Raw genomic sequence first — 16,813 nt, 5'->3', positions numbered from 1 at the left:
CTAGTATATTGTATATCCTAAAATAGCAGCTTAAAAATCACTAAGCATAAAAAATTAACAAGACACTGCAATATGTAACTCTGGTGAAGTGGAGAGGACAATGTTCACAACAACTGTGTAATGCTGTGTAGCCTGAGCCATTGTTGCATAAAAGTCCACGTGATTCCATTCACTTTCTGGGATGGTTCTGCAGATCTTCTTGCAAAATGCATGTAAAAAGTGTGTGCTTTAGTGGTTGCTCAAAGCACAAATTGCACTTTACTGTAGGGGGAGACAAGAAGCGACAAGGTCAAGCAGCAACATAATGCTGCTTTAAACACCGTTTTGTTTATTTTCACAACAGTACTAGGTCAGCTCAGTGATAAAATTAGTGGCAACCAGGAATTGTCCTGCACTTCTTAAAAGTGTCACAACAGGTAATTTGAGCAATGGTAATTATGTTCAAGAACATTCACAATGTGTAGTTCATACATGCTTTAAGATTGCCATTATCATCCCTGTGATGAGGAAGTCCCCAGTGTCATATGTCAATGATTACTGTTTCATTGCTACCAACTGTTCAAGACATTGCATCCTGTCCACCATATCCCACCTAGTCCTCACCCTCCTGGAAAATGAAGACACATACTGTTCACTGACAGCATTCAACACTACCGTCTCTCAGCATCTGGCTGGAAAACTGAGTCTGCTGGGCCTGAACAACTCCCTGTGTAACTGGGTTCTGGATTTCCTGAAGTGACGTAAGGGCATCCCACTACAGAGGCATTAACCAGGCCATGCCACTAGAGGTGGCTGTGACTTCATTTGCAACAGAGAGTTTAATTCTTCTCTGCAGGATGCAGTGATACTTATTCTGGTCATTCTTAAGGGCTATTGTGTATACAGCTATTGTGCTACTACAGATAGTGGAGTGTATTTATTTAGTGATTTGTTGATGCTGTTTCCCCAGTCCTCAGTAGTCCTCATTGAGGACATCCCCTACGAAGAATCTATAGTCCTGTGGGTCCCAGTCCTTTTCCTGAAATCCTCATGCACTTATTTTTTTTCAAGCACACACATCTTAAGTATATGAGGGCCCCTTTATGTTATTACAAAGCGGGTAAACACACGAAAACATGCAGTGTCGGTTAGCAGTTGAAAAATACTAAGGGTTGTTAATTTGCATTGTCAAAAGAGGGCCACTAGAGGTCAGCATTATGACTTGACAATCGTCTTTCTGTAGAGAAAGTTTAGTTAAAGAAATTTGTTTTAAATCTCATGATGTTAAAAGAGCCTACCCTTGCTGAAACAGCAAAATGTGTAATGTGACAGTGCTGTATTTATTTATTTATTTTTTTTTTTAAACTTCTCCACGCAGTAGTTTGTTTAGTATTTAGTATGCCATGTCAAAGTTACCATCATGTAACATATAAACAGTCCCCTTCAAAAGTATTGGTGGAACAGTGAGGCTGATCCCCCTGTTTCTGCTGTAGACTGAAAACATTTGGGTTTGCCATTAAAATGTGAATATGAGACTAAAGATCAGCTTTTCAGCTTCTGTTTTCATGTATTTACATCTGGATCTGGTACACAGTTCAGAAGATAGCACCTTCTGTCTGAACCCACCAACTTTTTTCAATTATTTCAGTCTACAGCAGAAATAAATGGATTGACCTTGCACGTACCCCATAACTGTACTCTCTCTCTCTTAAAACATTGTCTTATTGTAACATGTACTCCACAGCCTTATAACAATTTACTGCATTAATCTTCTGCGATGTAGCTTTCGTAGGCAGTACATTCCACCAGTGTAAACAATTCTGAGCAGTACAACTTTCCTAGAATTCCTAGAATGACCCGTTTCAGCAGAACCTCCTCTGAATTAGTTCACATTTTAACCGTTTCATCACAAGAGACGCTTTTAAAAAGGCGGTGGAATTCCCCTTTATCCAGAACGTGAGTAATGTCCAACAGAAATCCCCCGTCACCTCCTCCATGTTCACTTTCGACCGCCTGACTCTTTAAAAGGCGTTCCCGGTATGCTAATACGCCCCGCCCCGTTTTCGCGTGAGTAGTGTGTGTGTGTGTGAGTTCTGGTGATGTGGAGGAGATAACAGTGGTGATAGGGCAGGGTCCGCACGAGCCCGCGAGCGAGCAGTCAGGCAGCGTGTGAGTGTGACTCGTTTTCGTGTTTGTTTTCGCAGCGCGATGAGCTGAGCTCGTGCAGCCTCGCGCGCCGGATCCGTCGAGCTGGTGTTGTGGTGAACATGGTCTCGCGCAGCGCGGATCGTCGAGGACTTCCCTCTCCTCCTCCTGCGGCTCTCCGACGCGTCGTGCGGCAACTTCAACTCCTCCGCGTCGTCGTGCTGCGCGGAGAGGCGCGCGGGCTCTCGGAGCCACGGCTCACCGAGAGCACTCACTTTTGAACGGACAAACAGCGCGCGCGCGCGTCGTGACTCGAGGCTGGAACGAGCGCGTGGCCGCTGACTTGACAGCAACAACAAACCGGCTGGGCAGCGGCGCTAGCGCTGCAGGACCATTTACCTACGTGTTTTTACATTTTTAACTAATTATTCACAACTTTTTTTAATGAATCTAGGATTTTCATCTTTTTTTTAACATCTGAGTGAAGAACAGAACAGTGATTTATTTCGTTATTATTATTTTATATATATTTTTTATTATTCTGCGCGGAGGAATGTCTAAAACTCGTTTGCAGAAGAAACTGGAACTGAAGTGACTGGAGGAGCGTTTTTACTGTTTTTCTTCTCTTTTCTTTTCCTCCTCCTCCGTAGAAGAAGAAGGGGAGGATGAACCCGGAGCCGGAGTGCGTCTCTCTGCCGGTTCCGTGTCGCGAGGACTGCTCGCGCCCCGCCGTGCCCGCCGCCGGCACCTTCTGGCAGGACGCGTCCTCGGCGGTGGCGGCGGCGGCGGCGGGGGTCATTGCGGGATGCCCCGCGGAGAGCGGACTCGGAGCCGGGCTCGGGGGGCTGCTTACACCGGGGAAGTGCAAAAACCGGCGGGCGAGTGTGGCTTACGTGCTGAACTCGGAGACGGGAGCCGAGAGCATGGCCCTGCAGTGCCTGCGGGACGCCTGCGAGGCCGTGGGCACCGCGCTCGAGATCGTGCTCTTCGGGAAGCTGGACTTCGGAGAGACGGCCGTACTCGACCGCTTTTACAACGCAGGTAGGTGCAGCGCTGTTTATCCCAGTTCTAAGGACTCGCTGTGAAGCTGATTCACACGCTGGTAGACTGAGAGTGAAACTGAGGAGGTGGGCTCACCAGTCTAAAGAACATAGATAGTGACAGACAGATATGTCTATTAGACAGTGAGCCAACAGTAGTAGAGTTTAGAGCAGTTCCCATTGGACAACCTTCACTATCTGGGAAAAAAAACACACTTTCTCTTGGTTATTCTAGTCAACCAGCATTGAGTAGTCATTCAGGTGGATTTGGGGTGAAATGCTTCAATCTACCCAATTGAAAAACATAGCCAACAGAACGGCTGATGTTGTTCAAGATTAGGATAGTTGCTCAGCTTAGCTCTTGACTAGTTTTGGTTAAAGTTTGATGAGTTTGGACTAAAGTGGGGCTGCAACTGTTGATTATCTTGGTAGTCAACTTTGTGATGATTATATTTTCGATTAGTCGATTAATCAACTATTATTTCTGTCATGTTCTCCATCTCTAAAAACAATAGAAACAGCTGAACATGAGATTTTAAAAGACATTTAAATGTCTAGATGCTTTTTAAATGTGGAAAGTACTAATATTTTGTGAGTAAATATGTAATCTCTAGTGTTTGGGCACTTTTGGAGTTGAGTGTAAACTGTGTGAGTGAGCCACTCAGTGAGCTACTCTTCTGTCTCCAGCACTTTGTGTAATGCAGGACTGTTACAAATGAACGATTAGTTGACAATTAAATTTGTAGTCGATGCATTTAAATAATCGACATTGACGATTATATCGACTTATTGTTGCAGCCCTAGACTAAAGCATGATCAACCTGACCAAGCTAAACCACCACTCTGACCAATCTTGACCATGCTGATGGACCGCATAATCAGCATCACCATGCTGGTTGACCAGCATAACCATCATGACCAAGCATGTTGGACAGCATTACCAACATCACCTAAGCTGGGCTGACCAGCATAATAAACATCATCAAGCTGGTTGACCAGCCCCACCACTTAATCAGCATCACCAGTTTGGATGGCCAGCATGACCAACATTGCTTAACTGGTCGACCACTATGATCAGCATGCCCAGAAAAACCATGCTTGGCCAAGAAAAACCAACATGACCAAGCCATGACCTAACTCAGAAACAGCATACGCAGTGTTGGTCAGAAGGTGGCTGACCAGCTAGCTTCCCAGCATAGGTTAATTATATATCTGGAAGACCAGGCTTCTAACCACCTTAACCATTACCTCAGCTAGAAGCAAATGCTGGTCTTGAGCTGGATTTTTCAGCAGGGTGGAGTAACTTACCAAAACATACAATAGAGGTGACTGGAACCAATGGTCACCATGACTTTAACACACAAATTGCCATTTAATCAACTATCTACAGTGTTTGGTGCACCTAAATTGGTGTACTTGGTGTACTTTTGTTAACACACTTTTTTTTAGCTCTCTGGATAAAAAATGCATTGACTGTTATAAAATAATGCTACAGGCATATTCAAAACCAAAGGTACGGTGGTGCTTGGAAGTTTGTGAAAGTTTGTGCTTAATACTGGATCCATTTTCTTAATAAATAAATGGGCAAGTTTTGTAATTTTTCATTTGTTGCCTTTGAGTTGATTTTTCTTATGTGCTAGGATTTGTGAAAATTTGTTTTATGTCAAATTTATGCAGAAGTATCAGAAAATCTCAAACAGTTCATAAACCTTCAATCACCAATATATCTGTAGTTGTTTCTGTCACCCAGTTTCAAATATGTTTGCTCTTGCAGAAACAAAAATCCTGCAAAACACAAGACATTTATCAGAAGTTAAACAAACCTAACAAGAAGTGGGTAGTTCTGTATAAAAGTACACACTAAGCAAATGTGGTTAATCCTGAAAGTGCAAGTAAAATTACTTTGAGGACATGGATAGTAATTCTCAAACACTGTCCATACGACTGCAGTGAAACTTTGTAGTACATCCAGCCTCTAAATAAAGGTGGAAACTCATCCCTATTCATCTCTATTTGGGAGTGGTGTGAGCAACTACCAGGCAGGGTTGATTGATTTCATTTGCACATGGTTCAAAATGCAGCAACAAACCCTGCTGGGAACACGTTTAGATGTCTGAATCAGAAAGCAGCTTCCACAGGAATCAAATTCTAAAAATGTTTCAAGTATCAGGACTTCCACCAGTTCTGAAAAATGCTGGGTGTACTTATCCCACTGCTTATACATGCAGCATATTGCTGTCAGTATTAGTGCTGAAGTCTGTTAGGTGCATTTCTTTTCTTGGTAACACATACATTTAATGGGGCAGTTTATGGATCTTCTTGGTGTTGTTTATCCAACATTTAGGTATTGCTATGTGTCTACTTGTGATGTTTGTGTGGTGTGATTTTTTTTTTTTTTTCAAATATGATAATTTATTTTTTACACAGAATTTTCCTATATCTCTTGGAGTCAAACAATCTTTTTGTGTGCCCTTAGAAGTAATTAAAAAGTAATTCACAGTAATTCAAATCATTATTAATGCTGCAGTAGGAATGAACAGGTTAAACTGTGGTAGGCTGTGCAGTAGTCACATTGCAGGACATGCAATATAATATATGGCAAATTGCTTCTTGATACAAAAGGAAAATTCATACTCTGATTCATTCCATTTTCCCATGACATGTACTAGGGGAATATTCCTGTTACCATCTTGGATATACAGATTGCTTTATTGCTATCACAGCAGTTTTGATCATTGACTTTTTTCTGGTGAAATTTTCTTTATGTTTTAATATCCCAACAATTATCATCAGCTTTTAAATAACACCTATAGTAATCTATCTAGAAATCTATAGATTACAACTCTAAGGACTTTATGTGTCCTTAGTGTTAATTATATATTACACACCCAGTAATTATGTAATTGCTAGTAATTATTACAGAGCCATTTAGAAGTGTGTCTTAAACTAAGAAAAAGGCTCAAGGCACAACAGTACAGCAGGTGCTCCTCACACTTTTGTTGGTACCCTTGTTTTCTGTAAATAGAAAGCTGAAAATAGCAACAGTTGTGAGGAAATCACAAACAGTCCACATGTATGAAATGTGGCGCTCTTACTATAGTGGCATGTTACCATAAGCATTGCCTAAGACCCTTTAGTGAAGGCTGTTGTGGATGTAGGAGTGTTTAGTGCTTCATCAGTGTGTTGCATTAGTCATATGACCTGCAGTAAAACTTGCACCACACAACATTTCTTCATTCCTCTATTTAAAATTGTCTTATCCTATTTTAATGCTTTTAGAAATGGCCAAAGTAACACATATTGTAAAAGAAATTGAATATTAGTCAACAATACTGTTGTGTTTAACTAAAGATCTGGTATGCTGTACAGCCTGGTACAGCTTTTTGAAGAAAGTTGAGTATGCACCGAGGCTTAGTATAGGCTGTGTCCATTACTCCTTAACCAAGTACAAACTTCAGCCTTGGAATTCTCCATCCAGAAGATGTGCTATGGGTTCCATGACTCTGGAAGGGTTTCAGTTCAAAAACATAAAGCCCACCCGACCTCAGTTTTTCCTACAATTATGTCTGGAGCATCATGGAGCGTTCCAGCCTTTATTTCACGCCAACATGAAGTGGAACCCCTCTCCTCCTTTTTCCACATGCTGTTCGTCATTATACATTCAGTCCCTGAATGTACATGAAGTGAAAGAAAAATCGCCTGTGTTGAATTACAAGCAACTATTAGTGCAGTTGGCAGGCCTGTTTTTGCTTCTTTCACTACAAAAGCAATTATATGACAAAGAAACTTTTAAAACAATGCGGACATTATGCAAAAATCTCTAACACTTCAACCTACTATTGCACTCTAGAAACACGGCAAAAGCTCTTTTGTACAGTTATTGACAGTCAGGGGCCTTAATTGTTCATTTTAAAGTTTCTATAAAATTGTAGTTTGAGCTATTATTTTTAGTCCTCTCTCCTCAAATATTATTGTTATCACAATGTGTGCATGCACAATGGTCACATGTCAGATCTTTTTACACGTCATAATACGGAGCTTTTCCAGCTTTTCGGATATCAATAAGGATTTTTTTTGTAGTCTTAAAATGCACATATAAGCATTAGAAACATCCCAGCATGTTAGAACATTGACCTCTGGCAAGAGCTGTTGACAGTTTCTGTATTTTGTTACATTTCAATATTTATTAGAAAAAGAAAATGTAATACAATGTCATTTTTTTCCAGTTTTCGTGCAGCATTAATATCCACACAATCTCAATATTCTAGCACTAGGAACAGATTTACAGGTTAACGATGCTGTAAATGACCTTTTATTTTCCTTATTTGTCATAAAATAAATTTAGCCTGTTACATTTGAATGTATTTTAGTTCAAATGTCTGATCCAGTTTTTTGTCATCTTATCCAATTGTATGAAACTGTAACCATCCAGTCTTTGTATTTCCATAGCAAACCTGAACAAACTTGAATAGTTAGGATGTGCCTGAAAACAAGTGTAGCCAGAAATGGAAACTTGTCTAACAGGCATTCTAAAAACGTACTAATCCCTTAATGGTTCACATGGACCCATTGTTCTGGTTACACTTAGTTTGGATGCCTCTTTGGATTAGTGATGAAAAGAACATTGAGATACTGACTGATAAGTTACTCCTAATATTATTCACTCAACTTTATGCTCTCATGTCACGATGTGTAGAAAAATAGCAAGTAGTATTACCCCTATTTTTTTGCAATTCCTTATACTGTGGTAAAAGTAAATGTATACTGCCCAGTGCTTGTCCTTGATGTTTTTTTATTTTATTTTATTTGCCGGTTTGACCTATTTGTTGCTGCCATGTGTTTAAACAGATTGTACCACCTACTCCTAGAGATATGCCCTCCTGTAGGTTTCATTTCCAACCCCAGTATGTACCTCATTTAGCTAATCAAGGACTTCAGAATGCTATGAAATAACATAAGCCAGGAGTTTAGCCTGTCTGTTAAGAGAGGAGCTGAGAAACATTCCACTGAAGGGTCTTCAATTTGAGGTTTAAGTTTCCTGGCTTGCTGAGAAATCCTGCATGGTCTTTACTGCAAATGGAACAGTCTCTAATTATCAGCACTTATCAGCATTACAGATAAATCTGCAGGTCACCAGTATCGGCTGCACATGGGTAAAATTCCACTCTTGCTTATTATATCTTCTCTAGGGCTTGTTGTGTCAGTTATATTGGAGCAGGGAAAAGACTTAACTGCACTACATTTCTCCTGGGCAGAATAAGTGCCTTCATATTCTGTATTGTTGCATAACCTGCAAAACAGGTTTGAAAATAGCTGAATAGATCACACGAAATGAGAGAACAAACTGTTAAAAAAGAAAGAGATTATGAGAAAGACGCCACTGTGGGCGTCTTTTTTTCACTGTGGGCGTCTCCCCCCCCCCCAACCCCTTCTCCACACGCACACCCACCCACAGACACGTTGAAGGTCAGACATTGCGTGAGAAATGTCACGCAGTGGCATTAGAAGTGAACTCTCAGGTTTGTCGTAAGAGCAGAAGTTTGAGAAAGCTGAGAGTAGGAGGAAGGAACAGGACAAAAGACTGTGAAGAAGAAATGATCAGAGAGGAAAGAGAGAGTGAGTGAGTGAGGAGGATGAGTGTAGGAGACTGTTAAAGGCTTCCTCTCAGTTCCAGCCTGCAGGAGGTCTGCAGTGACACACTGAAACGTTCGACTGCGTTAGAGTGATGAGGGGAAATGATTTTCACTGGAACTGATCTGATGATAGGGTCTTAGTGTTTTATAAAGGTGGCCAGAGTCTGATTGGTTATGTGAGCTTTTTGCAATGAGGAGTGATGCAGCACCTACACTCATACATATATCTCAAGCATTCTATGGTTCTACAATGGCTTATTACCCACAGTAAAAAATGCCCACAGTATTTACTTCTGATTATATAATATGCTGTATGTCTAAACATTTAGATGTGGATACGCCTTCTTATTTATTTACTGAATTCAGCTGCATTAAAGCGCTCCCACTGCTGACACGGGGGTCAAGTACCCACTCATAGCTTTAATCTCAATAGAAAAGCCCTGAACAATAGAATGATGGGCTCTGGAGGAGCTGGAGGCACATGAGCCTATAATGTCACTATGCATAGTTCCAAACTTTGGCTAGTCGAGTACAAAATCTGCACAGCATTGAGGTGTAGAGCAGTGGAATTATTTTCTCTGGATAATGTAGCACTATCCAGTAAGATGGAGTGGCATCTCGTTGAATTTGACTTCACCAACAGGCTTGTGGCTAAATGCAATCAAGTTCTCACAGCCATCTTCTATAATTGAAAGACATTTTGAAAGAGTAAGAACTGATGTTGCAGCAAATGAAGGGAAAAACGATTTTTGAATTCAGTTGATGTTAAAAAAAAAAGCAAGTGTCACAATACTTATCTATACTTATCTATATAGTGTACATATAAAGGGGGTGGGATGCTGAGGGATATGCAGTTTACCACTTTTTGTGCATTTCATTGAGCATGTGGCTTGACTGTTGGTGTGACCTCATAGGTCACCGTGCCACATAGCAACAATCTCATATGTCTGCACTCAGCTTATTTGCATAAAGTTGGTACAAAAGGAAAAAGAGAGCGGACTGATGTGGCAAAACATCAGTAATTTAAGGTCTGGGTTGTTTTTAAACTGTCGGTTTTTATAGTCAATAAGTATTTCATAGTGAACCTGGATATAGGAGAAATAGTCAGGTGTATGTGACTTGAAGCAAGGGCCTGGATTGTTATGGCCAGGTGATTGGGTCAGAGCTGCTACAAAACAGCAAGGCTTGTGGGTTGTTGCTACTCAGCTGAGGTGAGCTACTACTGACGGTGATCTGAGAAGGGACACATCAGAAACTTGTGACGAGGTGTTGGGTATCCTTTGGTCATTGAACCATGTTGAAGTTGAAGTCTTAAAGCTGTGAACTGCTGTAATTTCTAAGTACCAGATAGTACAGGACAATTTCAGAAGTCTGTAAAGTGAGCTGTTCTAGTAGCATGCAGAGGACAATCAAGATGGTATTTGTGAAAATCTGTGTAATAGCATGCTCTGTTTGAAATCTTGGCATCACTATTTCCAAGCAGCTTCCCTGTTCCCTGCCCTGAGGTTGAACCATTTGTTATAAATGCTGCACAGATCACTACTAGGCTAACACAGTTATCGGTGTGCCTTCAGGTACGTCACCTGTTCCAGTGAAGCCGCGAACACATGGGATTCCAGGAAATTGAGGTTAGATCTGCTCCTGAGTCTGATGGCCCGTAAAGAATGATAAAGCCTCTTCCATTTTTGTTTTGTGTTATTTTTGCCTCCTTTTATTTCAGTAATGCATTATTGTAAGCAATAAATACTAGATTGCATCAGTACACAAGGACACGCATACATTTAATCTTGACACCTGGCAGCTGGCTATATTTTTAGCAACTCAGTTTACTGTAAAGGAAAGGACAGATGGAGTGCTTCAGTTCTGACATCATATTTAGTGTGTGGTTGTGTGAGCAGACATGTTTTCACTGTCTCTCTCCCTTCAGGTGATAACAAGACTCCACTCAGAACTCAGTGCCCACACAAACCTGCCATCTATCAGAATTTCTCTAAAATCAACTCTTTACAGTTACTCAAAAACACACTGAATTGATCAATTGTAGCCCTGCCAAATTCACACTGGGTATTAGAGATAGACCGATCAGTGTTTTTGAAGCTGGTTATTCATCAATGCTTCTCTTTCACTTTATTCAGCCAATCATGATATCGATAGAGGGCAGAGCCAGATTACATTTAGATTACATTTACCTTTTCAGGCAAGTAATATGTCATCATGCAGGGCTTCTGTAATGTTCTACATTGTCTCTGAAGATGAAATATATACTTTTTTAAAATCAACTCCATTAAAAACACTGTGGTCCAGCTGAGAAAGTATGTAAATCTGCGTAGCTACAGAAATCCATGATTGCGCTCAGAGTGAAAACAGAACTGATGATCACTTCATATCTAGTACTAAACACTTCCTTACTTTGAAAATATATATTTTTTTCTATCGATATCTGACTGCTGCTGCTGTGTGTTTGGTGGTGGTATAATGTAGTCTTCACCATTTACTGTTATGTGTGTTTAGAGCAATTAGCTCTGCTGTTTTGTTCTAATAACTACTTACTGTACAGTCTAAATTAAACACTCTTGAGGGGTATCCAGTTAGTGGGTTAAAATTCTTTACGTTGCTTCCTCCAAGAGGCTTCCCTCCATTAGTTTTACACATTCTACACACGTGAGATTTACTCAGCAATGGAAAAAAAAATGTTGAATGAGCTGAGCTGAGCCAAGCCAAATTGAGCTGACCTGAGAGGTAAAACCTGTTTGATTATCTTAGAGAGCTAATATCTGTTTGACCCTCGAGGTCTGTAAAATTATAGAAATATCTGCCATTTTCCCATTTGCTACAATTAAATGTTGCAATAGTTTAATACAGTTGGCTTCTATTATTTAACTCCTTCTTGACCTTGGCATTTAGAGGACGAAGTGACATTCAAAAGAAAAATGTAAACACAAAACAAAACTCATCAGATTTATAACATTGTGATTTAACAGAGGGTTCAGTAGCTAATGCAGGTATTGGTAAAAACAGCCTTTGATTTTAAACAATCTGACATACATTGCAATTAGCAAACTAAACCTTTGGGATTTATCAGTACCACTAAAAGTTAAAATCAATATTGTTGTATGAAGTCTGTGCGGTCTCAGCTGTTATTAGACAAATCATTGACTTATAAGACCAGGAATCGATGTCTAGATGTAGACCTGATGTTATGCCAGCTATTTTTACATAATTGTGAGTTGAGCTTATTTGGGCAGGAAATCAGGAGCCAGATAAAAGCTCTTCACCCAATATGGGAGAACTGGAGCAGTGAATGTTTCCCTGCTCCTTTCCTGGCTTCTCTTCCTGAGAACATTCAGATCATTCCACAAGCCGCTGTCTAAGAATCCTGAATCAGGACAGTGGGATGGCCAGGGCAGGCCGAGGCACGTCATGGACCCCTGAGCTTGTTGGATCTGTTCCCTCACACACTCTCGTGACTGTGCCACACAGCTGTGCTCACCATGACAACACAATGTTTAGTACAGTGGTATGGCTGTTGCAAACAGGAAGACAGGTCATTACATGTATTATTAGTGCTATATTAATAATCAATATTTTTATATATAATCATTTAGTTGATGTGTTAAAAGCTGCAAAAATGGGCAGGTTGTGTGGGTGGCCAGTCTTTGACTTGGTGCCAGGTATAATATGACACCTTCAGAGGTTTTATGAAGGTCATTTATAACAGGTTGGAGCTTTTTTGGAGCACAAGAAAGACTTATCCAATATTAGGCAGGTGGTCGTAAGGTTATGACTCATTGATTGGTTTTATATAACTTTCGATGGAAGTCATAAGAACAACTTTATTATTTTATCGATCCCCCCCAAGTAATTTTTTTGGAGCATTTGTATTGGTTCATGCATTAATATGGCTTGTATAACAGCAATGATATACTGTATACAGAGTGTGAATATATATATATATATAGCAGAGTTGAAGTAAGGTCAGTGAGGTCACTGTGGGTAGTGGGGGATGATGGCAGCAAAAATTGCACACTTCTGAAAGAAGTATAGTGAACTGAGCTGCAGACTGAGCTGCAGACTGAGCTGCAGTTTTGGCCAGAAATCTTGCGAGTCTTCTCAGTGTGCTCATTCTTAACTTATCAACTCTTATCAGAGTCATGTGTAAAACATCCTTAAAGTAGTTCAGAGCAGGGAAATGCTGAAGATGCTGTTCATCACACACAAGCCATAAATACATTGTACTTTTTTTTTTTTTTTTAGTTTTCTATTAGTATTAGGAACAATCAGGATTCCATTTAAACTTTAACTGGGAAAACATGTTTAAGTCTTCTTGCTATATCATAGTAGTGTTTCTGTGTTTATTGTCTGAGCAGGGGCTTTAAAAACTTGATCTTCTCTTATGTTGGGCAAGTGTATTTTTTTTCTCTCCACTGAGAGAAACCTGTACATTAAAGTACTGAAAATTAAAAAAGAGACACTGTTGTAAAAGGGTCTGCTTGGCTCCAACAGTGCTATACAAGCTATTTTCTTGCTGGCTGAAGCAGAAGGAAGTCAGATAGCTAATATTACTGATTGAGGGGTGTAACACTTTATTGCTACAGTAGCCAGAGAATGAACATTGTTGGATGAAAACCCAAACAGGATATAAATTCCTCAGTGCTGCAAACTAGTGCAGCCTTATGGTAGATTACATAATAATATGAGACATATTAAAACCCAGTTTTTGGCAGGACCACCTCTTTAAGAATTGCCTTTTGTAAATCGTATTAACTTAAAACATTAACAAATGAAACCAATATAAAGGCTGTAGAGACTGTTTTATGCCACCAGTAAGCAAGTTTCACTTGAGGTTTTTACTTCACTGCTTTCACTGCAAGCTCTACCACAGTATTGCAAAGTTAATATGTGATTGACATCGCATCCAAACCATAAGAGAGGAACCATAATGTTGCACTGGTGACAGTAAAATTCTGTCAGCAAATATGAGCCCATTTTTATAAAAGGATAATAACACACAGGATGAGCAAAACTACCCTTGTATTTTTCCCTGAGCGGCCATAGATGCTCATTTAGAAGGAGGTAGATCAGTGTCTGTGCTCGTTTGAAGGCGCCGTCTCAGTGCAGGGTAATTTGAGTGATCTCCCAGAGGACTGGCAGGAAAGAGGAAACTGCTAGGGCAGATGATGTCATCAAGAGAAGTGTGGCACCAAAGCTCATTTCAGTGCGTCTGCATGTTCAACGTTGGTTTTGGTCACAGGACTGAAAAGAAAAAAGCTAAAACAGCTACGAGGCAATGCAAACTAAATAGGCCATACAACTACAAGCTGTTCCTTTTTTAGCCTAACTGCAGAACCCCGAATCAAAACAATACCAGGCTGAAAATCTGTTCACCTCAGGGCAGATCTGTTCTCTCACATTTGCATCAGAGACTGACAACCAGTCTGTTCATTGTTCATTGCTCAACAGTTCAAAGAGAGAAAAACAGAGAGGAAGAGGGAGACAAAGAGAGAGGCCGGGAACAAGAAGTTCACAGAGAAAAGGCACATATCTATTCACATGCTATTAATACTAGCACTGTAAATGCTGTCAGACACGGGGAAACGTTCCTGTAGGCTGGGTGTTGCTCAAAATGTGTTTTTTGTTTTGGTTTCAGAAAGCAGATTGTACTCGTTGTACTTGTTGTGAAAGAGCATTAAGGTTTACTAATTGCTAATTTCGCACACCAAAGGATTTGCAACATGTGCATATTCATGTTGGTCATAATGAGAAGGACCAGCATGTAAATAGCCAGAAAATATTACCATTTATTTGGGCTCTTCTGGCTCCATAATGGCACCTAGTCTTGGAACCCCATTGATCTTCACTTACAATGTCATATAAAGACAGATACTGAACTCTTACAGCAGTCATGTCCATCAATAAAAATAAATAGGTTCTACTTTTATGTCTGATGAAAACAGTATTTGCTGATTTGTCCTGGTTATTAGCAATAATGCTTTATGAACCTTTAGCCACAAAAGCCGTTAAAGAAAGAATATGAGAAAACAACACATTTCAAAACACAGGGAAATTAAACATTTAACATTATCAAGAAACAATTTAAACTGAATACTAAACTGGTTAAGCTAACTGGTTACCAACCAATATGCATTTGACTGTAACATTATATTCTACACTGCCACTATTTTTATGGGCTAAGCTAGATTTTGCGTTAAGATGGTTAATGCAAGTTTGAAGAGAACTGCAGGAGGCTTTACATTATGCAATGAAGGTGAAATTTTGTTGCAATTGTTAAGCAGCTGAAGTTGCCTGAAAATTTCACCATGTAAAGAGAAACAAAGAACACACACACACACACACAGAACACGCAGAGAGAGAACACGCAGGGTTGCCACAACTTGTATAATTCCCAGCAGGAGTTCTCACATGCTCTGTTGGCTGATACAGGCTGTTTCATTTACCCTTGCTGGCTTGGGCCACGCTTGCCATGTCAGGAGTATCTGCAGCACGAGCTGTGCTGCTTTCTAGAGAAAGAGGATGTAACATAGAGTACTGTAATATTGTAAAGTTGCACATGTCACTGAAAAAGACTGTATATCATACTTCTCATCTGCCTAATATAATATTAAAGCTATACACTTGTGTGTGAACAGATGAGTATTTAATGCAGATTTAAAGTAACTGAAGAGCTTTGCAGAGAGCTCATGAAAGGTCTAGCACACTGCCTATTTTTTTATCCCCAGCCAATGGACTCTATAAATGTCAACTAGACAAAAGAAACCTTTATCATGAACTTACTCCTTCTGTGATATCACAAAAACAATGCATTGATATTTACACTGATTTATACACGTCATCCTCTTCTACGAAAGACACCAAAGAGCTCATGTAATGGGTAAAAGGATTCTGTTTTTGTTTCATGTTTTTTTTTTTTCATTTAAGTGCTAAAAACAGGATGTAAGAAACTGATGTATGTGAATAATGATAAAATTTTTTAGAAGTGAAACAATATTCTACGATTGATTGTGGATATTCACACTTTTCCGCCACTTTCCGAAATGTAAATAAAAAACAATGTTATAAAAAATAATGTTATGTTATGGAATTACATTTATTTTTTATTTATATATCAATATTCTGATTAATATTAAAATCTGATACCTCTCTGTATTTTTGGGAAGGATAGAAAAGCTTTTTTTATTTAAAAAATATATATATTAAGCCACAGGTGTATCTGAGGGAGAGATTCATCAGCATAAGTAAAAAAGCAATCTATCAATATCCTTGGCGATACGACAAAACATTTTCTTTATCATAATAAAATACTACAAAAATTTACAAAGTAAACACGTAAGTAAAAATAAAAACTTAAGTTTTATTATATTATTATTATTATTATAAAAATAACATGTTTAAACATTCAGTAGAAACAAAAGACTATAAATGTCTATTTCGAAAACACTAATTTAACAGAATAGGAAATGTAACAAAAATAAAGTAATGTAACAACTACAATCTACAAAAAAAAAAAATAATTATTATAAGTAAATAGCAAAACGTACAGAACATACAGAATAGACTGCTTTAAAAAAAATTGTGATGTCACAATTTAGAGATTTTGCTGATATAATTGCGTATGATATATGATATGGCACACCCCCACTGCATTCTGTGTAGTGTTTCAGCTCATACTGCTTTTTATTACAAAACACAAAGCTCATTAATGTATATGAGTGTTAAAAGCACATCAGGGGATACCGAGAGAGTTGAAGGGAGAGTGTATGTGGGGGCTGTCCAAGAAAAGAAGAGAAGGAATGTAAGAGAGAAGCTACGTCTTAAGTGCTTGTTGGAGAGAAGTCAGACTGAGTGCACTGGCTTACTCTCTGCTTAATGTGGCAGCTCCTGTTTCCTGAACAGCAGCAGCCATGTGTGTGTTTGCTTGTGTGTGTGTGTGTGTGTGCGTGTGTGTTTGCTTGTGTGTGTGTGTGCGTGTGTGTGTGTGTGTGTGTGTTTGCTTGTGTG

General features: G+C 39.5%; 1 protein-coding gene across 2 annotated transcripts in view; it reads left to right on the top strand.

The window, feature by feature from the left end:
- Positions 1-2,056: 2,056 nt before the first annotated feature.
- Positions 2,057-16,813, top strand: part of map3k5 (mitogen-activated protein kinase kinase kinase 5) — a 144,868-nt gene continuing 130,111 nt past the window's right edge. The window contains exon 1 of one of the 2 annotated variants that reach the window (XM_049479420.1): positions 2,057-3,165. In XM_049479420.1, the coding sequence (XP_049335377.1) occupies positions 2,790-3,165 (376 nt within the window). In that variant the 5' untranslated portion in view covers positions 2,057-2,789. The remainder of the gene's footprint in view (positions 3,166-16,813) is intronic. The other variant, XM_049479421.1, reaches the window with a different exon arrangement.

This window comes from Astyanax mexicanus, chromosome 1, assembly GCF_023375975.1.
Source record: "Astyanax mexicanus isolate ESR-SI-001 chromosome 1, AstMex3_surface, whole genome shotgun sequence".
Taxonomy (NCBI): Eukaryota; Metazoa; Chordata; class Actinopteri; order Characiformes; family Acestrorhamphidae; genus Astyanax; species Astyanax mexicanus.
Note: the sequence above shows the minus strand (reverse complement) of the source record. Positions and strands in the feature narration are given on the sequence as shown.